This window comes from Asparagus officinalis, chromosome 1 (assembly GCF_001876935.1).
Source record: "Asparagus officinalis chromosome 1, Aspof.V1, whole genome shotgun sequence".
NCBI classification, from domain to species: Eukaryota; Viridiplantae; Streptophyta; class Magnoliopsida; order Asparagales; family Asparagaceae; genus Asparagus; species Asparagus officinalis.
In genome coordinates this window covers 78,192,760-78,217,477 of record NC_033794.1, presented here as the reverse complement: position 1 = coordinate 78,217,477, position 24,718 = coordinate 78,192,760, and the positions used below count along the sequence as shown (strand labels likewise).

The 24,718-nt window shown below is 43.1% G+C and overlaps 2 protein-coding genes across 2 annotated transcripts; both read right to left on the bottom strand.

Annotated features, from left to right (window-relative positions):
* Positions 1,299–1,718, bottom strand: LOC109836213. Its single transcript, XM_020404084.1, has one exon. It carries the CDS (start codon positions 1,716–1,718, stop codon positions 1,299–1,301), a length of 420 nt encoding a protein of 139 aa, XP_020259673.1.
* LOC109836204 (uncharacterized mitochondrial protein AtMg00860-like) lies at positions 1,857–2,276 on the bottom strand. Its single transcript, XM_020404076.1, has one exon. It carries the CDS (start codon positions 2,274–2,276, stop codon positions 1,857–1,859), a length of 420 nt encoding a protein of 139 aa, XP_020259665.1.

The following is a 24,718-nucleotide window of genomic DNA, read 5'->3' as shown; positions in this document are numbered from 1 at the left end:
CGGATTTGTTTCCTAAACAAAACAGACTCCTAAAATATTACTAAAAATAGTAAAAAACGGTCAAAACTGCAAATATCTCTCAAACCGTAAGGAATTTGGCAAAACTAAGAACGCAAACCGAACCTAAATGGGTCGGTTTGGATGGCTCCGTCTCGTCGAGATAGTCGATTTTTATATATAATTCGTCCAATTCCGACGTACGGTTTGAAAGTTACGGCCGTTTCTTCGAAACAAGTTATTTTCTTCGACCAGGCCCGTATTTGGGCTTACGACTGTCCCACTTTGACATAAACGTGTCTGCTAAGTGTTCTACATCAGTCCCCCCTGCTTGAGCTTGACCTCGATCTTACACTTGCATGAATAGTTGTTTCTTCTGGTGGGTAATACTCAAACAAATCTGCAACATTAAAACTAGGAGAAATACCCAAATCTGTAGGAAGGTCAACCACGTAAGCGTTATCGCTAATCTTCTTCAGTATTTTGTATGGATCATACTTCTTATTCTTCAGCTTGTTGTAGGTGACCACGGGAAAACGTTCTTTTCGCAGAAACACCATCACCATGTCTCCTTCTTCAAACACCTTCTTCCTCCTGTGTTGATCAGCATCGGCTTTATATTTAGCATTAGACTGCTCTATCTTTTCCTTCACCTCCTGCTGGATAGCACGTATCTTTTCAACTATATGATCTGTAGGAACACTCTGTCCGGGAAGCTTAGGCAATGGAGCAAGGTCGAGATAATGATTCGGAAGCCTTCCATACATAATCACAAAGGGTGCCTTGCCTGTAGTTCGACTCTCCATACAGTTATAAGCAAACTCAGCATGTGCCAAAGCAAGATCCCCCTATTTCGGTCAATCTCCAGAGATGGATCTAAGAATATTACCGAGTGTGCGATTGACCACTTCAGTTTGGCCCTCTGTTTGAGGGTGATAGGCAGTACTAAACTTAAGAGAAGTATTGAATCGCTGCCACAAAGTTCTCCAAAAGTAAGATAAGAACTTAGAATCTCGATCGGATGTAATGGACTTCGGCACTCCATGAAGGCGAACTACCTTCCGAAAGAAAAGATTAGCAATGTTGCTCGCATCTGCAGTCTTCTTGCACGGAATAAAATGCGCTATCTTAGAAAACCTATCAACCACAACAAAAAAAGAATCCACGCCTCGTTGGGTTCGAGGCAGTCCTAACACAAAGTCCATAGAGATAACATGCCATGGTGCATCAGGAACAGGTAAAGGTGTATACAATCCCGTATTCTTAGACTGTCCCTTAGCAACTTGACAAACTGGACAACGTCACACATATTTTTCTGCTCCCTTCTTCAACTGAAGCGAGTAATATCGTTCTTCAATGGCTGCAATTATTTTATCACGTCCCAAATGTCCTCCTAGTCCGCCAGTATGAAGGTCTCGAATTATCTGCTCTCTTAGTGAACTCTGGGGTATGCACAATTGATCACCATGAAATAGATAACCATCCTGAATATGAAAGCCTTTGGCTGATTTATTTTGAAGACAGTCATCCCAAATCTTCTTAAAATCTTCATCCTCTGCATACAGCTCCTTAAGGTACTCAAACACAATCACTTCAGCCTTCAAAGTTACCAACAATCCAGCTCTCCTACTGAGTGCATCTGCAACCTTATTCTGCTGCCCAGATTTATGCTTCAAAACAAAGGTGAAACGCTGCAGATATGCAATCCAACGAGCATGCATACGGTTGATGGTAGTCTGACTATTAAGGATCTTCAAGGCCCGATGATCAGTATGAAGCAGAAACTCTCTCGAGATCAAATAGTGCTCCCAATGCTTCAAAGACTGAACTATGACATATAACTCCAGTTCATATGTGGTTCACTTCTGCCGAGCTTCGCTGAGTTTCTCACTGTAAAAGGCAACTAGACACCCTTCCTGAGATAAAACACCACCAATTCCTATGATGGACGCATCACAATTAACTTCAAAGACTTTTTGAAAATCTGGAAGTGCAAGCACAAGTGCAGTGGACAACTTCCCCTTGATCAGTGCAAAGCTACGATCCGCATCTTCCCCCCAATTGAACTTTTCTTTTTTCATGCATTCAGTTATAGGTGCTACAATGCTGCCGAAATTTCTTACAAATCTCCTATAGAATGTGGCTAGGCCATGAAAACTAAGAACTTCACTGACAGTCTTCGAGGTAGGCCAATCTCTAATAGCACGAACCTTCTCTTCATCAACATGAATACCCTCTGCACTAACCACAAAGCCTAGAAACACGAGGCTACTAGTCATGAAGTCGCACTTCTTCAGATTGATGTACAACTTATTCTCCTACAAAACTGTTAGTACCTCCCTCAAGTGGTCCAGATGTGCAGCCCCACTCTAGATATAAATCAGGATATCATCAAAGTAAACTATGACGAACTTGCCGATAAAGGGTTTTAATACCTGATTCATCAATCGCATGAAAGTGCTAGGGGAATTAGAAAGACCAAAAGGCATGACTAACCACTCGTACAGGCCTTCTTTTGTCTTGAAAGTAGTCTTCCACTCATCTCCTTCCTTAATCTGAATCTGATGATAGCCGCTTTTGAGATCTATCTTGGAGAACACTTTTGAACCAGATAACATGTCTAGCATATCTTCCAAGCGTGGAATAGGAAATCTATACTTCATTGTAATCTTGTTGATAGCCCTATTGTCCACACACATACGCCACTCTCCGTTCTTCTTTGGGACTAGTAGTGCTAGCACTGCACACGGACTCATGCTAGGTCGTATAAGGCCCTTCTGGATGAGATCATCCACCTGCTTCTGCAAAATCTCTCCTTCCTTCGGACTCATCCTATAGTGTGGCAGATTTGGTAGTCGAGATCCAGGGATAAGGTTGATCTGATATTGAACGTCCCTAAGCATGGGTAATTCAGAAGGAAGATCATCAGGCATAACTACATCAAACTGCTGTAAGAGGGTCTGTACTTTAGGTGAAATTTCGACAGTGGCAGACTCCTCTTTTCCCGAAACTATAAGGGCATAAATCTCATCAGACTGCTTCACATCTTTCATAAAGTCTTCATTGTCAACGACCAAGAAATTCTTCTTTTCAGCCACATTGGTTTTGACAGGCCCCTTCTCGGTTAGAGGCTTGAGCACAATTCGGTGACCATCCTTCTTGAAGATGTAAACGTTATCTTTTCCCCTATGCGTGGCATCAACATCAAACTGCCAAGGCCTGCCTAACAACATATGATATGCATTCATCTCTACTACATCACACAATGCCTCATCCACATAAGTTCGGTCAATGGAAAAGGATACCCGACACACTTCATCAACCTGTACGTCATTACCCTTGCGAATCCAGCCAATCTTGTAAGGAGCGGGATGCTTCTCCGTCTTCAGTCCTAACTTCTCCACCATGCGCCGAGTGACAATATTCTCGCTGCTCCCACTATCAATGATGACATCACAGATCTTCTGTTGCAATGTGCATCTCGTTCGAAAGATATTATGCCTCTGTGGTGGTTCTTCTGCTTTTGGAGCCAACAATAGTCGCCGCACAACACATGAGAGTTGTTCCCCATCATCATCAGCGTCCAACCCATCATTATAGTCTTCATCATCGTCTCGGCCTGCATCCTCATCTTCATGATCCACCATGTTCACAGTACCTCTTTTAGGGCACTAATTGGATCAATGACCAGGCTGTCCATATCTGTAACACTTGATTGGGTCAGCCTTGGCATAAGGGTTCGCTGGGGTAAGCTTCTTTGCTGTTGTTGTCGCTGGACCCTTGCCCTTCTCCGTTGTTGCATCCTGCCCAGAAACAGTTTGAGACTGTTTACTTCCACCACGTTTGAAACCCGTGTGCGACCCGTCGGAAGCTGCCCATGATCCTTTACTATTTTGTCCGAGTTGTCACTCCACCTTCTCGGCTAGGCTAACTGTATCTGCTAAGGTATAGGTCTGTTGTAAAGATACACGATCCTGAATTGCCATCCTTAATCCCCATGTATATCGAGACATCTGTTGGGTCTCGCTCTCGTTCAAGTTATTACGGGATGACAGCCGATAAAATTCCTGCGTGTACTTATCCATGGTTCTTCCACCTTGCTTACAATTTTGGTACTTCCCGAATAATACTTGTTCATAATCACTTGGCAGAAAATAGGCTCTTAGTAGCTTCTTCATCTTCTCCCACCTTTCGACCTTCGGCTTCCCTTGACGAGATCGATTCAGACAAACAGATTCCCACCAAGCTGAAGTTCCACCTTTGAGTCGGTAGGCCACGAATTTTACCTTGCATTCTTCTGGGATCTCCATATACTCGAAGAACCTCTCTACTTCTGCAATCCAGTCGAGGAACTCTTCAATATGCAGTTGCCCGTTGAAAGATGGGAGATCCATCTTCATCTTGAAACCTCCAACGTCATAATTATCCCTTCGTCGTCGGTCTCTGCGATAACCACCGCGGCGTGGGGGTGCATAATGATCCTCCTCGCTGTCGGAATCTTCATACGGAGTCGTCTCACGTTGTTGGCGACCATCAACGTGATTTCGATCTCCTGTTGTGTCCAGACGCTCTACTACCGTAGCTAGTCGCTCCATGATAGTCTTCATCTGATTGACATCGGCCTTTAGCACGTCGAACTCAGTTCGAGAAATAGGGGCTTCATCACCTGCCATCGGATTGGAGGAACAAGTATTTGATACCAATTGACGCAACGCGGAAGTTGTAACATCAGAATCCACCAAGGGTGTTCTCTGAATCCACAAAGAATGATCTTCGAATCCACGAAGAGCTTCGAATCCACGAAGAGCTTCGAATCCACGAAAAAATATTGAGGAAAAAATGAAATTTTATTAATCAAAAGTTATGCCTCTAGGGCTTACAAGATTCTTCTTAAATAGAAAAAGAAACAAGACTCCTACAAGGACTCTAATTCCTACAAGGACTCTCAACTTACCAAAAATGGTAAAGAATTCCTAAAACATTAAAACTCCTAAAAAGACTCCTTATGATTAGGAAAGTCCTCCGGTCAAATCTGAGATCAAATCGGATTTGTTTCCTAAACAAAACAGACTCCTAAAATATTACTAAAAATAGTAAAAAAATGGACAAAACTGCAAATATCTCTCAAACCGTAAGGAATTTTGCAAAACTGAGAACGCAAACTGAACCCAAAGGGGTCGAATTGGATGGCTCCGTCTCATCGAGATAGACGATTTTCATATATAATTCGTCCAATTCCGACGTACGGTTTGAAAGTTACGGCCGTTTCTTCGAAACATGTTATTTTCTTCGACCAGGCCCGCATTTGGGCTTACGACTGTCCCACTTTGACATAAACATGTCTGCTGTGTGTTCTACATCAGTCCCCCCTGCTTGAAAAGAGCGGATTGCCCCGTCGCCAAAAAACATTGACGACGAGAAAATCCGTCGCCAATGTTTTAACCATTGGCGACGGGTATCTACCCGTCGCTGATGTTTGAAACATTGGCGACGGATTAATCCGTCGCCAATGTGTATTAGCGACGGATTTCCCTGTCGCTAATGTTTTTAAACATTGGCGACGGGTATATCCCCGTCGCTAATGTTTAAAACATTGGCGACGAATTTTCCTGTCGCCAATGTTTATTGGTGACGGGAAATCCGTCGCCAATGTATATATTTACGCCAAAAAAAAATTTAAATTCTGGTAGCCTCCCATACGAGAGAATACACATATAACCTGTATCAACATCAATTCAATGACAATATTTACCAACATATCATAAAATCAATCATGATATTCATTCACATTCCAAATGAATACCCATTCAATTTCATCCATCAATCCACAATATCGAATAATACTCATCATTTATCACAATCACAATATATCTCACATGCTCAAATAATATTCATTCACTACGCAATAAAATCATAAATATATTACATATATGTAAAATCCAAAAGTCATAATATGTATTAACACACAAGTATCACTCATTCCTCGTCGTTGTCGGCATCCCTGTTATCAACATCGTCTGCATTAGAACGTCGTATCGTACTGCTGCTCTCTACGGGAGTACCTCCTCCAACCTGAAAAGAACATATTTTAACGATCACGAATAATTACACCTCTATTGATTAGATTACAAACGGTTTATTCCCTATAAAAGCCATTTTTTCATTTTTACAAACTGCGCATACTCGCTGATTCTGGGCAAGATTACAATCATACAGGTTACAGTTTGTTTAAAAAAGTCCTATAACCCATTTAAAAACCGGGGAATCCTACCTCTTTTAAAGACCAACACACCCATAGAGAAAAATGAAAAAGGAAAGCTAAAAGCATTATATGGAGAAACCATTAAAAAAAAGCTTTGGGCACCACCACTCAGCGACATGCAGGAACCTGATTCAAAGCTAAGAACATGCTGGGAATGCTAATACACTTCAATTGCACCGACAGGCCAGAAAAATATTCGAGGAAATGAAGGATTTGAGAACATAACGAAGAATAGCCCAGAAGCAAAGCAAATATCCAATATTGGAAAAACAAGTTGCTAAGGTAGCAAAGCAAATAAATACAGAAGGATAATCCCAGAAGCACTCAAAACTACTAACAATAAAATAAAAAATAAAAAGAAATGAAAAGATATAATAAATTTTTTATCAATCAAATGAAAAAAGGAAGGGGAGAAAAAACGTCCCTTAACCCACCCTTCTTCTTTCAACAACTATCTTGCCACTCAACCAAATGTGAATTATTATGAGACACAGGAAAATTACCATAGAACAGCACCTGCAATAACATAACTGGAAACTGGACAATACTGTGATTTATTATCAGTAGGAATTTATAAAATTGTGATGTTCGTATGTTCCATTTGCACTGATCAGAAGTGATGTTGTATGTTCCAAAATGCTTAAGCTTATGAATTATAGGTGAATAATGACAATGTTTATCAAGAAATATAAACATGTTGATGTTCATGAAAAGTATATCTACATGTTGATTAGAAGACGGTTTCATCTTTTATGACAGGATTACCAATAATAAGATATATATACCAAAAGTATCATAATAAATACATATATGTCACGTCATACATACCTCTCCATCACCATGAACTTCATGCTCGTTAAACGCCAACTTAAAAATCTCTAAGTATATCGACTCAGGAAGAATCTCCTTCAACGATGGACAATCACTGAGGCGCTGCACAACATCCCAAGTCGATTGTGCACCTCCTAGTTCGCGCGTAATAATGGGAATAAATTGAAAAAACATGGAGGGTTGAACATTGTCCATTAAATACCGTCCAATTTTAGCCACGACGTACGATGTCCCACATGGTCGCTTTGAGGTCACGGACGTGTTGCTTTGTATATTCCTGCTAGTGAAGACTGTCCTAACTTTTGCACTTGATAAAGACACCCTCTCTTTCTTGATTGGTCTAGAGCCATAAACTCCATCAACAATTTCCCTCCACTGCTCTTTAGTCATGCGATTAGGATCGGTAGGAGTGTTCTCTATGCTCTGAAACTGGGACAAGACAAAGTCTTGTGAAGCTTCAAGCGCCTCCTAAATAGCAAATAGCAATAGAATAGTCATATAACAAATAACAAATAGCAATAGAATAACAAATAACAAATATGTACATCAGGAATAATCTTTCTATATGATTCACTATGTTTACTTGTCTTTTATGGTAAATTAGAGATTCAAAAGTATAAGGTGCAACCAACTAAGCAGTTCTGTAACTACTTTTGTAGGGTTAGTTAATGGTTAATGAAAACTAGAATGGGAATAACTCATGTAAAGTTTTCAGTCAATTAGAACTGGAACCAGAATAGAGTTTTAAGGTGTTACTCAAATGGAATTGGAACTTTAAGTCAGATAAGTTTTGAGAATTATCCCACTTTCCACTCCCCTTTTATATACACTCAATGCAGCTAATGTACTTAAGTATGTATGTGTTAAGACTACTGATTCGAAAATAAGGAACTCATAGTCTTCCTTTTGTGTAGTTGACTGTAAGCACACACAGACATACATGAAGACTACACATGTAAATATTAGTGAAGGCTCCAAGTTTTCCTATGTAATACTCGAAGTAAAAATCCTTCTAGACTGTATCAAGTCGTTAGTTCCCAATTCTGACCAATTTACTAGCAACAGTATAATCAAAGCTTGGGCAGAAAATAAAATAAAATAAAAATAAAAGTTGGTCACAGTTACTATCTGAGTATCCAAAAGATCATAATTTGTTTTGGTTCTCAAATAGGAAAAAATATGCAATACAGTCTATAACATGTTACAAATAGCATGAGATATTGAGATATACGATAGGAAAAAAAATAGAAGTAAACCGACAATAAAGAAACTTCATCATATTATATGTAGGATTTCTATGTAGGTATTCGAACATTGATGAATTCTAATTAGAAATACATGTGTGCCAATATGAAATTAAGCTTATACTTACATGCATATCCTTAATTTTCGTCATCTTCCCTCCTTTATCATAGCCCTCGGGTGGTGTATATGCTCTTCTAGCAAGAAGAGTTGGCGGCATAGTCAAGGCGTCCTGTGAATAATCAAATTTCAAGTTATTTCTAATAAAGTATGAAAACAGTAACATGAGTTGAGTTTTAATATTTTGATCTAACCGGATTTTCACACAAATATTTATGCTCGATCCGAGCGTAGGGAGTAGCTCCCAGAAAGTGATCATATAGCTTTGCACCTCGATTAGCTGATGCTATCGAACATTTATCCTTCAAAATAAAGTAATTTTTCAGTATATACGATGGTAATATAATGAATTAAAAATAACTCACCTTCTTCTCACCCTCTCACTCGATAATGAGAGTCATCCAATTATAAGGAGGAACCCTCTTATCAAGCTGATGAATCCGCTTCCAATCAATGGTTATATCTGTAAAGTATTGACTCTTAAGTCTACTCCTCCACCCCCGAAGCATCTTGCTCGCTCTACTCATTACGTAATCCCAAGAGTCCGGGTTGTCCTCAAGGCAATAGTGATTCTACGAATTAGGTGTGAAAAAAACATGCACTATTAAAAAAATAAATAAATATTTATTGAAAAAACAATATAATGAATAATTACCATGAGCCTCTCCCATATCTTCTTTATTCCATTCCATTGTTGTTCATCAAAGTTATGAGCGATGTTAATGTGGTGTGGGTCTCTGATTAAACAGCCGATCAAATTATTAAATCTAACGGCGTAATCTCCAACTGGAATGTTGCCCATCCACTCCAAAACGACTCGATAACCTTTAGGAGGTACCTTCGTAAATAGATCACTGCCATGCCTACCGGCCTTCTCGTAGTCCTTGTTCCCTACAAAGACAAAGAGAGAGATTTTTTTATAAACTTTAATAATTAAATAACGACAAAATCTCAATAGTTTACATGATATTCTTACCCATTTCCCTCAACTGATCTGACATCGCCTTTTCTAGTCTCTGCTTTATTATATGATCCTTGTTTTTAATGTCTTCTCTTCTCTTTTTATAGTTCCTATCGCATTTCTTTTGCAATGTGATAGCCTTTTCTGGTAAGGGGATGGAATTTACTGCTTCAGTCCATGGACGGAGACATCCAATCTCCGACGAAGAAGATCCCGCGAAAGACTCGTGTTGGATCTCGTCATCACCGGATCCATCATGAGTATTGTTTGCAATATAAAATGTGAAATAAATATTTATATGGAACATAAAATATCCATGGACTTTAAAATTAATACCTAGATCAGGCGATGAATCCCGATGATGAGGTTGACTCATAGGTGGACTCATAGGAGATGCATGTGTATCTGTCCCCGCAATATCTACGAAAGTAATAAAAATGATATAGGTAAATAAGTTTCTCAATTAATTTAATGAAATTAAATAAATTAATACCATCAACGGGTGAGGATCCATGTAGAGATAATGGACTACAAAATGGTCGTGAGGACATTCCTACACATTAAAAAATAAAATTATAAATGTGAAATATGCATATTTATATCACAAACACAATTTATTTGAACAAATTAATATTTATACCTGATGATGAAACTGCTTGATTGTGGGAAACTTCTCCTATGCGCTTTATCCTTCGGCTCATCTGCATCTTAAATGATTATATCTTTTGTAACCACAAAAAGTTGTTATTTTGAGATCACAATGACATCAATGAAAGAAACGATTTTCCCCGCGAACATTGACAAAATAAAAAATGTACATTAAAACGACAAAGTTAATACTTTAAATTTTACAAGTACTAATATTTCGACATTCAATCTCCTACATTACGGATATCAAGCCGATTTTGTGGAGTATACACATTAAAATTGACATTTTGCGGGTACGAGTAATTAGGAAAAACTTCTCCTTCAGTCTGATTTGGATCATCAGAACCCTCTATGTTTTCATCCAGAGAAAGTTCAACAAGAGTTCTCGGCTCCTTATACAAGGCGACCCAAACCTTCGGCTGCCTAGGATCTTTGACATAAAAGCACTGAGTAGCCTGCTTTGCAAACATGAACTTCAAATCGGAGTAAATCTCCTTGTCTAGATTTACAAGATTAAAGCCATATGCATCTCTTGTTATTTCAGCATGACACCATCGAACCTTAAACATCACATAACTACGTACGTCTTTTGTACCATACGCATAGAACATCTCCAAGATATCTTCTAGTTGTCCATAATAAATTAGATCATTAAGTATTGGATTCTGATCTGTCGAGCTTGCATAACATTCTTGAGAGAAGACAGCCATGACCCCACTGTTTTGGGTAACTCTCTCTTCCTCAATCCCCAACTTTTGAAATAAAAACCCATTCACACGATATCCGCTGCATTGTTTAACTGTGTAGTGTGGCCCGTGTGCATGAATTCTTATCTCTTCTGATATTGGTAAACCAGCTAATATTTGTCTTTCTACCTAATGTTGAACAAAATAACAAACAAACGATTGTTAAGAAGTTATTCTAAATTTTCTCAAAGTTAATTAAATTATAAATTCACAAAACTTACTTCAGCTGCAACCCATTCAGAAATTTTTTTTTCATGTATTTTGGCAATTTGATTCCGTGCTGACGGCCCAGTTATTTCTAACTGCAACTCCTCCAAATGTTGACTATTGATACAATATAAGAGATTAATAATTATATAAATAAAAAATTATCACTTTTATTAAAGTTAATATACTTACTTTCGATAATTTTCAAAGATCTCCAGATTGTGCAAGACGAATGCATGAGCTTGTTCCAAGTCTATTCTGGAGTAATCCTTGTTCATCTTGGTACTGCCATGAAAAGTGGCATCTCTTTTACTAATTTGTGTATTATTATTTGCATCTCCACCTCGCATATATCGAGAGGCAAAAGACATGCATTCATTTGCAACGTAGTGGTCAGCAATCGAACCCTCCGGATGAGCTCGATTGCGCATTATGCGCTTTAAGAAACCCAAATATCTAAAAAACAGTAATAACTTTAGTTATTAAGATAAAATAATTACATGTTAGGTAAAGTGACTTAGTTGAATTTTAACTAACCTCTCCATGGGATACATCCAACGATAGTTAACTGGACCTCCGAGTAATGCCTCATCTACAAGATGATGTGTGAGATGGACCATAATGGTAAAAAAGGAGGGAGGGAAGAATAACTCCATTTTGCAGAGGTTTTCATTCATTTCTCCTTTTAGTGCCTTAAATTCTGTAACATTGATAACTTTTGAGCATAACTTTCTAAAAAATCCACAGAATTCAATTATAACATTTGCTACTTCATCATCAGCCATATTGTTACGGAGTGCCGTGGGAAGCAATTGGTGAAGAAGGATGTGATAATCATGAGTCTTAAGTCCCAAAATTTTTCGCTCTTTCACTTGGACATTATTTGAAATATTAGAACAGTAACCATCTGGCGACTTTACCGATTTGAGCACCTCACAGAATCTTTGCATCTCAACCTTTGTCATCGTAATGCGAGATGAGGGCAACTCAAATTTGCCTTCAGTAACTTCTCGTGCTTGCAGATCATGTCGGATGTTCAATGCATTCAAGTCTCGCCGAGCTCGTAAAACAGGTTGTCACATATATTTTTTTCAATATGCATTACATCTAGGTTATGCCGAATTTTGAGCTTTTGCCAGTACGGTAGCTCAAAAAATATACTAAATTTTGTCCATCCTTTTGGCAATTCCTCATCATGTGTCTCATTCGTAATGTTCACTTTTCTCTTTCGTTTCGGTGCCTTCTTCATAATGGAAATGCGTCTTGGAGCTAGAATATCTTCTCTTGTATATCGACTCTTTCCAAACTTAATTTTAGGATATCCCTTAAATAATTCTACAATTTCATCTCCAGTCATTACATGCGGCTCTCCTCTTTTCTCTTCTTGGCCATCAAACTTATTCGCCCACTTTTTACCTCTATATTTATGTCCTTTACGTAACCATCTTCTGTTAAACCAATAACACATCTTTCGACTGTGTTGTAAATGAAAGCCTTCAAAGTTTGGACCACATACGGGACAAGCAAATGTTCCTTTCGTAGACCAACCGGAGAGATTAGCATAAGCTGGAAAATCATTAATGGTCCACATAAGAATAGCACGGAGATTAAACGTTTGACGGGAAAATGCATTATATGTTTGGACCCCCTCATCCCAGAGAAGTTTTAACTCATCAATTAATGGCTCCATGAACACATCTATGTCATTACCGGGTGAGTGTTTGCCTGGTATCAGCAATGAAAGGATCATATACGGTTGCTTCATACAAAGTCCAGGTGGTAAATTATAAGGTATTAACACAATTGGCCAAGTAGACCAACCTGAACTCATAATGCCAAACGGGTTGAATCCATCACTAGATAGACCGAGTCTAACATTCCTGCACTCTGTGGAAAACCAAGGAAAAGATTGATCCACATGCTCCCATGCGTCTGCATCTGCTGGATGCCTGAGTTTACCATCAACTACGCGTCCTTCCTTATGCCACCGCATGTTTTTAGCTGTGTCTTTATTCATATACAACCTTGTAGGCATCGAAAATTACCTATAGGTCTCCACGAACGGTTCAGTGTTAAAGAGTGACGATGAACGTCACTATCCGATCCACAGGAGTTCAATTGATGTCGATGAACGATTGAAGTGAATCAACGAACTACGTGAGCTAATAGGATTTCGGAACAACGAAGACCCGGGCCAATCGGGAACCCGACGATGTTCACAAAAAGGACAACGCCCTTCGAGTCTCGTTCATTCTACAGATAATCCAACCATTGTAGCAGGTAGAACTCTTCGTCAAGCTTCCAACGCACTTAGAATCACTCAAATCCGAGTTCGGACGAAGAATTTACGGCGAAAACAATCGAATGCACCTCAACGGACGTCTCAGGAATTACAAAACAACCCCAGGGGTGTCTCAGGAATTCCGAGACACCCCAGGGGTGTCTCGGAAATTCCGAGACACCCTAGGGTGTCTCGGAAATTCCGAGACACCCCCAGGGTGTCTCGGTTTGAGACACCCCAGGGGTGTCTAGTCTTTTCCTAGACACCCCAGGGGTGTCTAGGCACCCTAGGTGCTCCCATTGCCTATAAATGCAACCTTAGGCCTCATTTTTGAGGGATCTGGATTTTTGGAGAGTTGGCGAAGCCCTGCTGTAGTGAAGAGTGGTCGAGCGCTTCAACAGAGGAGAGGTCTTCATCAGATTCTTCATCACCCGTGCCCGTTCCTTAGTATTACCCTTTGCCGGTAATCCTAAGAAGAGCAAATATCTCGTTTTAGCCGAGATAAGCGCTTTAAGCTTCTAGATCTCCTCGCGGATCGACGAAGCTCTGTCCGATTTTTCCAGAACAGATCTGAGTGTCAGGTAGTCCACGGATATCGACGTCCCCGTCACAGGCCAAAGACCCACGCAAGCAAGAGACGATAAACGGATCTTGCGTTTATTTTCAAGAAACTTGTAATTTTTATTTTTGTTATTTGAATTCATTTGTAAACGATTAAAGTTCTAATGAAATCAATGATGAAGGCAACTTTCGACGAAAACAAACTGGCGACCACAGTGGGAGCCAACGGCCTCGCTGCCGAGGCCGTCGTGACGCAACCGGCATTCAAGATCCGGGTGAATGAAGAGATCGAATACGAGTTCGATCAGCAAAAGTTTGAAGAGTACCTCTCTTCCTCCTCCTCCAGATCCGCCTCTCCAAACAGGCGTAGGAAGACTTCATCTTCCAGAAATGCTCGCGGGACCTCCGGCTCCAAGATCCAGCTGCACCCGCACCACGCGACGTCCCCGCGTCGTCCAACGTGGTCGAGACTGCAGATCCAGATCTCCCTCCCGCCACAAAGGCGACTGCTGAAGTGGCTCCGGCTCCGTCGAAGAGGGCGCGCCAAAGACGGCGCTAACGCCTTGCACGACAAATGGCCAAAGCCGCAGAATCGATGGACGGGATCCGCTACAATGAAGACCTCAAGTCCAGACAGCGCCAAGAACAACAACGGCACATAACCACCTCCTCCTCTAAGGCAGAAACGAACGATTGGGTTCGTGTCACGAGGACTCGCTCAACCCTCAACGAACGATTGGGTTCGTGTCACGAGGACTCGCTCAACCCTCGAAGAGCGAATCAAGAAACGCCGCGCATTGCTTGCGCATGCCCGAGCCCTTCTGCAGAAAGCAGAGGAGACGGTCAAGAATCCGTCAAAACACACTAAGACAAGAGTGGACGGGATTGCCGTTCAACCTTCATCAAATCCAGATCCCGTTCCCCTTGCTCCCGCACCTCCGGCGGAGTCAGGTAAGAACATGGATCCTTCAAGATCTAGGGTCCCTTTGAAAGGTCGCCTCGGTCCCTTACCGGAAAACCGAGGTAAAGCACCTGTCAAGGAGCGATTGGGTCTGTTGAAAGGTCCTCAAACGACGAACCAGACTGGGGGTCATGTTAATCCCTCCAAAAAAGATAACAAAGGGAAAGCCCCTGTTACCGACCGCATTGGATTGCGTGTCAAAGTTCAAGAGCCCGTTAAGTTTTTATGCTCGCAAAAGCGTAGACTTGAACGAGTGACTTCTGGAAACGCTAATAAAGCGTCATATCCCCAGAGGGAAACACATTCGTCTGACGATGATTGTGTTATACCTAGAAAGTCGTGCCAACACTCTATGGGTTGCTCCAGTTATCAAACTGATGAGTTGTACTATAGAGCTGGGGGTGCGAGTAAGTCTCGAAAGAGAGATGCTCGAGACACGGAACCTCACTGCCCGTGTGCCAACATCATCAGGGCGGTGTTGTCAGAATGCTGCTGTTCTAAAACCCCAAAGAGAGTCTCGGTATTCGAGAGGATTTCCAAGCCAAGGCATTTTCGTGGGAAGAAGTTCGTTCGCCAAGAGGACGAATTCCTAGAAGTGTCTGTTAATATGACCAGCAGAGGCAGATCGACACGACCCTCTAGCTCAGACCAACTTGCCGGAGCATCCCAGCGCATAACTTGGTTGCGGTCAGGGGTCAATAGGCGAAAGAATTACCAAAGAATGCAGAAAGGACTTCCTTCGGAAGAAGAGGCGTCAGATCCTGATTCAGACCCCTACTCGGCTGTAGCATCCGATGACACGGCGTCTAGTACGGGGCAACCCTACGAGTCACTCATGATCAGTGCCGAACAAGTAACCAAGATGCTTGAAGATGCCCTGGCTAGGCAGAAGGAAAGTTTCAAGTTCGAGATGGAGATGGCCATGCAGCAAATGAGAGAGATGCATGACCAGCAAATCGCGGCTCTGACAAGTCACCAGGGAGAACCCACTCGACACCATAATCAGAATCAAGATGAGAATGAACGGGAAGGGAATAATGTCAACATAAATATCCCTCCTGTCAACAACGACAATGGAAGCGGTCCCGTGGATGATAATGCAAAAGAGGACCACGTTACCTCTCCCCAAAGCCACTCGAAGACAGGTACGAGTGAAGACAAGAAGATGAAGGACTTGGAGAGCAAAATCAACGCGTTGATGAATGCTCAAGAAGTGAAAAGGTCCGGCATACCATGTCCATACCCAAGGGAGTGGGAATCAATTCCATATCCGGCAAAGTTCAATTTAATCAACTTTACGCCGTTTGATGGAAAGGGTTCCCCTACCCAACACTTAATATATTTTAAGTCTCATTTAGGAATCATTTCTGGGAATGAACCTCTTATGGTGCGGTCATTCGTCGGCACTCTTCGCGGAGCAGCCTTCGACTGGTATCGCCGTCTCAAGCCCGGGAGTATCAGCAGTTGGGACGACATGGAAGATATGTTTCTGACAAACTTCTTCGATGACGACACCGAAATCTCAATCGGTACACTATTCGATGAGAAGCAGAAGAATGGTGAGACGGTCGAAAATTTCGTGAAGAGATTCCGAAACAAAGCAATGAACTGCAGGGATCCGGTCAGTGAAGATTTTATCCTCGAGACTTGTCACAATAATCTTTCATTGGACATCCTCGAAGCTATGGGAATGGCGCCACCAAAGACCAGGAAGGATCTGAAGGTGCGAGGAGAATGAGCCGAACGATTCCTTAAAAGGAAGAAGGCGGAAAGGGGTCAAATAGCAAATAATGCTCCGCAACCAAACTTTGTCCCTAAGGGTAAAGGAAAAGCACATGCAAATGCCGTGAACGCAAATCAAAAAGGCATGCTACGCCCTTAAAGACAAGATCCAAGCCCTAATCGATGTTGGGGTCATCACTATGAAGCAACCTAAAGAGAAGAAAGTAGGTGCGAACACAGTATCGATTAGCTTCGGTTCTATTCCCTTGAACTGGTTCCAGCATGAGCCGGTAATAAATGCAGCAGTGAAGACCGTGAATGATGATCCTCACAAGCAGCGCCAGAAAGGACTTGTGCCACACACAGCCCCTAATGGTGAGATTCTTTGGGTTCATCCAGATTTGATTGGAGATGAACAATGGACTAGAACCTCTTCCAAGAAAAAGTCAAAAGGAAAAGGTAAGTCTTGTTATGGAGCTTCTGCTATTCCAGGAGAAAATGACGAAGAAATTCCCGCCTTCCCACTTTCTGAAGATGAACAGGAGGCCCTTGCAACCCGAAGTAGGAATGAGTATCACTACAAGTACCCACATGCTTCCGAGCAATTAGGTACCAAAACCGCTCCTTCCAAGACATTGGCGGAACTGGGAATTGTAGCAATTCCCCCAATGCCTGTAGTTACGGAGAAAGTCCAGCAGAAGGAGAAAGGGAAAGAACCTTTACGTCAAGAAGCTCAAAACCCGAGGCAGTCTCGATTCAATCACCCGATTGGGAGAGACAAACCGGGAAATGCAAGCTCTCTACCCCATTTTGACATCATGGCGCAGTTGGCCAATATCCCGGCTAGGATAACCCTATACGAGCTATTGCGTCTTTCCAAGGATACAAGGAAAGCATTACAAGAGGCCTTGAACGACTCCGAAGCTTTCTTAACTCGAATCAAGCCATCTCCTGAAGGACCAGAGCCGTCAGCTCAACACTGCAATCTCGCGGCGCATCATTTTCCATGCATCTCTTTTACCAAAGAAGACATGCAGACGAAGAACTTAAAGCATGATCGGCCTTTGTATTTCACAGGGCACATTGGCTCCAGCATGGTCAACCGGATCCAAGTTGATCCGGGTTCTGCTGTTAGCATCATGCCATTCCGACTGATGCATCATCTTGGAATCCCGACTAGCAAACTAGCTTCCACCGGCACTACGATTTACGGATTCAACACCAGCGGGTCCAGACCTTTGGGGAAGATTCGAATCAAATGCCAGATTGGGGATTTAAAATCAAAAGTTACCTGCTATGTGATTGACGCAGAAACGTCCTATAACTTACTGTTGGGTCGACCTTGGATCCACGGTAACCTTATAGTCCCGTCAACTCTGCATCAATGCCTCAAGTACGTGGACTCAAATAATGAAGTCAAGACGGTGGTCGCGGATAAGCAACCGTTTAAGGGATTGGAGAACTATTTCACCGATTCCCTTCTATACGGCGCTGAATCCGATACTGAATCACCGGCCCAAGGAACGGACAGCGGAGGTGAAGCTGACACCGAAACTGGGTTTGATTATGATGGTGGTTTTGTACTTAATGACATTGTACCCATTGTAATCAATCTTGACGATGATAAATCATCGGAAAGTAGTTGTAATTGGCAACTTACCGAAGAACTATCAATAAACGATGATTTAGAGTACTCGATGTGTCTTGATAATGTCACTAAAAAGCTTTATGATAACCCTGATTTGTATATGCCTCTTCAATCATTTTGCATGACGAAAAAGCAGGTACAAGATCCATGCGGAGCAACACTTGTCATCCCCGCGGGAACATGGGGTGGAAAAGAAGTCGTCTACGGCAAAGGAAAAGAAGCTCCGATACCCAATCACTTCTTAGAAGAAGAAGATGATGAAGATAAACCTGCCCCTCATCTATTTAGATATGACGCAAAAGCGCGCGATCTAATGGAGAAGTATGGGTATGATTTCACACTTGGAGAAGGTCTTTGCTTCGGTCGAGGTCCGCGAGTTCCACCTCGAATGGCCTATGTACCAAAGGGAAAACCTGATGATTATTATCGCCACAAAAGAGGTCTTGGTTATGTCTCCTCATCCGACGACGAATGTTGCTGGCAAGTCATCGATCAAATCGCTAACAAGGCTAGAAAAGGATACTCTTCTGACTCTTCGGATTGGGATTCCGACGCTAGCCTTGGTGAAATGTTCAAAAAGTTGATGTCGAACATGGTTACGGTCGATCCTCTTCACTCTTCAGCTTCATCAGTCTCTCCTGGGTGGATCCTAGCTTCTCGAGTGCCTGTTCACGAGAACTTTCTAGTCCAGCCAGGTCATCTGCAATAAGAGCAACAGATTCCTCGGCGCGCTTCAAGGCCTCTTTCAACCTAGTCACTTCCTCGCGGTTCGAGTCCAAAGAGCGGAGTAACTCAGCCCTATCCGTATCTTTCCTTGCCACGTTAGCCATTAGCTGCGCAATGGAGCTCTCATGTGACTGAAGCTCGCATCCAATGGAAGATCTCAGGTCACGCCACTGTGCCAGCCTATGCTCCAGCTGAGAGGACACGAAAGAAGAAGCCCCATTAATCTCCAATTCCTTCAACTCTCGGATCTTTGACTCCCCTCATCATCATCATGTGGCGAGAAAAGGAACGCCTGAACTGATCGAAACAGTATCCTCTATGAAGAAGTTTCTCGATCATGCCGTTATAAAAGGCAGTGAAGAAGCCGAGGTCCGTACGAAAAATGTCTCTGTCAGGATCAGTATCGACCAAAAGGGCGCGTACACGCTCATATAGAGAGGATCAAGATCCTACAAGCAACAACATAGAAGTTCAGTGGATTATCGAATACGATAAGGAAATTCAAAGGCAAATTCCGAGCATACCAACGCCAACGGAGGTCCCCTCAGGCTGAGGTCCGACAGGCTCTGAGATAGCGGCAGAAGTGGTCATGGAGGGTATATCAACCCCTGCAGGCAGATTGCTCATACCACTCGGCAAGGACGGGGAGACGCCACTTCTATGCAGACTTTCAGCCCCGGGAACTGTAGTAGTATCAGGCACAACGGCCGGTCCTATAGTTACACTCCTGTATTAGTCAAATGGAAATTTGGACAAATAAGGAGAATCGGGACAAAAAGATCGTATGCATACCTGCAATCCCACCGTCCTCAGATGCAGCGGGAATGCCAAGAGTCATAAGGGTATCGGCCCAAGCGGCTGGTCCTATAGTTGCACTTCTTTATTAGTCAAAATGAAAATTTAGACAAATAAGGAGGATTGGGATGATAAGGTCATCTGCATACCTGTAGGTCCATCATCCGTAGGTATCTGGGGAATGCCAGGAGTCATAAGAGAATCAGTCCCGGTGGCTGGTCCTATGATTGCACTCATCACTCATATGTTAGTCAAAAGTCAGATAAACATAGAGAAGTACGATATCCCTAAATCGTATGCGTACCTGCAAGTCCGTCACTCCGAGGCAAGCTGGATATGCCAGGAATCGATATTGGGCTAATCCCAATGGTTGGCGCTGTAATATTAACCCTTCGTTAGTCAAACAAAAGATCAGGCAAGATGAAGGGAATCAGATATATACCTATGAAGGAATCACTCCCAAAGAATGGTCTCTCGGTTCCTCTGGTAGTCTGTTCAGCCAGCATATCAGCTAATAAGCCAGCATCGGGTTTCGAGAAGCTTGGTACAGGAGCACACCCCCTCTCCTCGAAACCTACATCATGATAGGCTCTATCCTCAGCTGGCCTTTCCATCGCGACATCTGCAGGGTAACCTGAATGTTGGAAGATGAGGAAAGCTTAAAAATACTTGCAGCAAAAACAGAAGATCTTCCTTCCCCATGCTTGAGGAGGGTATCATTGGATGTAGATATACCTGAATACGGGACGGTGGACTCCACACTATTCACTTGCCCAAGATCAATGTTTAGATCGATGCCCAGAGACCCGTCATGAAGGGCGTCGCACATCTGCTGCATAAAGCAATCCATGTTATCAGATCCAGGAGATACCGGACCCGGTGGGAGTTCGCCTTCTTCGAAGAACCCTGGAGCATAAAACATGGTCACGAATCCCAAAAGGTAAATCACCCTAAAGTAATAAAAATAAAATGTTACCTTCCCCTCCATCGGCAGTGCTTCCTAAGTCCACTCCATAAGGATGCTGACCGTCGTGGGGTTTATGTGCGGTCTTCTTCCTCTTCGGGGCGCCAGGCCTCCTAGGACCAACAGGTCGGTCATGCACAGACTTGTCACACATCTCAACGTGCGTGGGAGCTCGATCGTCGGACCATGAGCTCGTATAACGAGGAGCTGGCGGCTCATGATCGTCAACTGTCCTACCTAAAGTGACAATGGTCATTTCATTAAACAAACAAGAGCTGTCGTTTATACCAATTAGAATGGAGAAGGAAAGTCGAAGAAGCAGGACAAACCAGTATCGAGTTCTCCTCTGTCGGTACCTGCATCCACATATTCTTCCTCGGAGGTCTCGTCGTCGTCACCTGTAGGAAGGAGCTCTTCATCATCTGTGAGAAGAGATTTGGCATGCCCCTTTTTCCGCTTCTGAGCAAGCTCAGCCCTGCGAGCAGCCATCATAGCAGCCCGGACCGAGTACTCGGACTGTAACTCTGAAAGGCTCCTCACACCTATGGATTCATAGGCGGAAAGGAACCACTTGCAACTGAGGAAAGTGGTCAGCGGCTTACGTCTATATGAAGGAAGAGCAAAATGGGCTCCAGTGCAGCCCACCATAGTCCACAGCCATGCTCGTACTCCATCAATAAGTCCTCCCTCAACCTGCAGGCTACGGCTTGGATTCCCGACATATAGTTGGTCATAGCCGAACTGACGAGCAAAGCGGCAGGGGAGGTAAGGCTCTATGTGGCATTGATTCTTCACCCGGAGGACAAGATACCCAACGCGGATGTTCACTAACCAGCGGAAGCTACCAACGTCAAGAACAGTCCGGTCACTTCTAGGTTTCTCCTCGTCAATCAGCACGTCACCGTAGCGACCCGAAAAGTGAGGAAAACACTTGAAGAGCTCCCAGCTCTTACGGACTCGAAGCTCTCGTTGAACATCACTGAATTTGTTCCCGAGCCATCTGCTCTTCTCCAACAGCTGCATAAAAGGAACGGGGATATCAACAACGTTGGGCGCCGACATCAAGTCAGGACGGTGAAGGACAAGCCACACCATCAAATATGCATAAGGAAGCTCGACCTTCAGACAAATAAGCTCGGTCGATGGTTCAGAACCCCTCTGTGTAAAATTACTGACTAGACACCTAAGCCCGCAATGGATGCCAGCAACCATCGCTGGGAGCAGGGAAAGCTCTCTCCCGTAAGCTAGCTGAACTGCAGGGAAGAGCACCTCGATAGGTAGAGCATCTGAAGGCTGGTACGGAACAATACATTTCTTCAACCAGAGAGCAAGATAGCCTGCTAGTAGAGTCCGGGGCCCAATGGACTTCTGTGCACGGCAGAGAAAAGAACGAAACTTGGTTCCCGCAGGAAAAGCTCCCTCAGCGCTGGCAATGGTGTAAGAACGAGCCTCAGCCTTCTCCAACAACTCATTAACGGCAGTAGGGGTCAATACATCTAATTCACGAATGGGCTCGCTGGAATTACCCTCCAAATTCTAGAACAAATACCGAGTACACTACTTCAAGCTGATCTGCCTCTTCCTTTTCGCTAGAGGAGAAGTCTGGACCAAGGAGGTATAATAGTGACAAGTGAGATCCCAGAGAGTGTCATACATATCGGGATTATCTTTCTTCATACACTCCAACTGCTGGTTCGAGGGAAAATACTCCTGATATGGACAATCCCCCATCGGAAGACCAGAAACCTGATGCATCTCATGCAAGGCCAACCCTAACTCGCCACCGCTGGTCAAGAAGGTGTTACTGTCAGGCATATAGGTCTCTAGCAACGCCAAGAAATAGCGGCAGCTGACCGAGATTCCGTACATGGTGGCTCGTATAGGTGCATACAATCCACTGCTCTTCAAATCCCTCTCCCAGCGCGCCAAGATGAAACTGGTCATGCGTGCCCACCACCCCTTAGCTAGTGAGGAAGCCCAACCATAGCATCTGTATTCTGGTGGAGGTAACCGTCTCCCCAGAAGAGCCAGACGATTACTCACGGTAGGAGCAGCTGCTGACACCTCGCCTGGGGGTGCAGTGTTAAGGCCCATAATCCCTGGTCGAAGACCACGAACATCATGATACCCGTTAGAACCAGGAGTCTTGTGATGAGTGGCATACCCACACTGAACTCGCTCAGCATCCTCAGTAAGGTGCCAAGACATCTGTCGCTCCACGGCCTGTCCCTTCAAATGACTGAAAGAATATTGACGCGGAATGGAGGGAATGTACAAGACAGCCCCTTCGTCGAGAGTCAGCCAGTGTTCCTCGGTAAGGGTCAGCGTAGCAGGATCCTCGACACGGAATAATTGGAGAGACGATTTTGAGTGTCCTACACCGGAAGAACGGTATGCATCATCACGTGAATAACGTGATAACATACACCGACCTATAAGGTATAGGACGACACAAAATCGCCCCAATATACCAGAAGACTTGAATTGGCCAAGCAAGACAAGTCTGAAACCTTAACCCCCGCGAAGGAGGGTGTCGGTTCTTCCTTCATGACCCGCGAAGAGGTCAATCAGGGATACGGAAAATGTAAATTCTCACCCCCAAAGAAAGAGGCCGCTGGAAAAGACGTCGCGGGAACCTCTTCCTCGCTATGCTGCTAATGAGAACGACTCCTACGAGGTCGAGATCGGCGGGGGGACATTGAAAATCTGTAACGAAAAGCAGCAAGTCAGGCATAATCTAAAATATGAATACACGAAATTTAAAAGGGAACTTAAGAACTTTAATTAAAATCCTATGTATAAATAGGATTTCATAATTGAAGTCTAGTTAAACCTACAAATTTCGTGCATGCGAAACAATGATTGTCATTTGTCGCGGTGAATTTTGGTGAAATACCCAAAATACCCCTCGTGTTCAAGGCTAAATTCGGGTCAAGGACACGCTCGAGTTGGGTCATGGTCATCATATCTGATCACATATCACCCCCGATACCCCACAATTTTGGTTAATTTTACAAATAAGCCCTTTTGTAGAATTTAGCCAATTTTGCATATAGACCCCTTCACAAATTTCAATTTAACGTCCACATGCCCTTATCAAAACTTTGGTTATTGGGTTGTGGTCTAAACTTTTGGAATTTCAGCCCTAAATTTCAGCCCTTTTGCAAATAAACCCCTCTACACTTTATGGGTTGCTTTTTGCAAATAAACCCCTCAAACAACATTGGTTTTCTTGCATAAAGCACCCCTCAAATTTTTGACCAAACGGACATGCAATCCAAAACATAATTTCAGTCCCATTTTACATAAAGACCCCTACAAATTTCCGTCCACTTTTACATAAAAGCCTCCCAAAATTCGGCCATATTGCATGTTTGCATAAAACCCCCAAATTTTGGTCCATACTCACAACCCATCATCATTAGAATGAAAAGTTATGATCTTGGCATATAGGTTCATGTTGTATCCCCATTACAAGCATGAGGCTATAATCTTTTCAAAAAAGGAGGATAAAGTTTTGAGATTACCAAATCAAGAAGCTTTCCTTGAGGTTGAAGATGATGAAACCCTAGCTTGGAGGAGAGATCAATTTCGGCCAAGAGGGGAACAAAAAAAATCCAAAAATTTTTAATGGGTTTTGAGTCCTTGAAAGAGAGAAACAATGGAGTATGGATGAAAGGAAGGAGAAGGAGTTTGGGAGGGATTTTCTTTTGAATTTTGGAAAGAGGGGGAAACAAAAAAGGGAAACAAACAAAAGAAAAAAAAAAGAAAGGGGGGCAAAGGGGGTCTCGGCCCTAGAACCGAGACACCCTAGGGTGTCTTGGCCTTGGCCGAGACACCCAAGGGTGTCTCGGCCAGGGTTGAGACACCCACGGGTGTCTCGGGTCTCGTTTGGTCCCCGTACGCCTATATATATGCCCTGTTAGGCCCGAATTCGCCCATTTTCATCGATTATTGGATGTCTTGATGAAAATCGACACCAATCAACATTCGATGCGAGAAACCCTAGGGTCAACGTCGGTTAACGCGTAACCCTAGGTCAACGC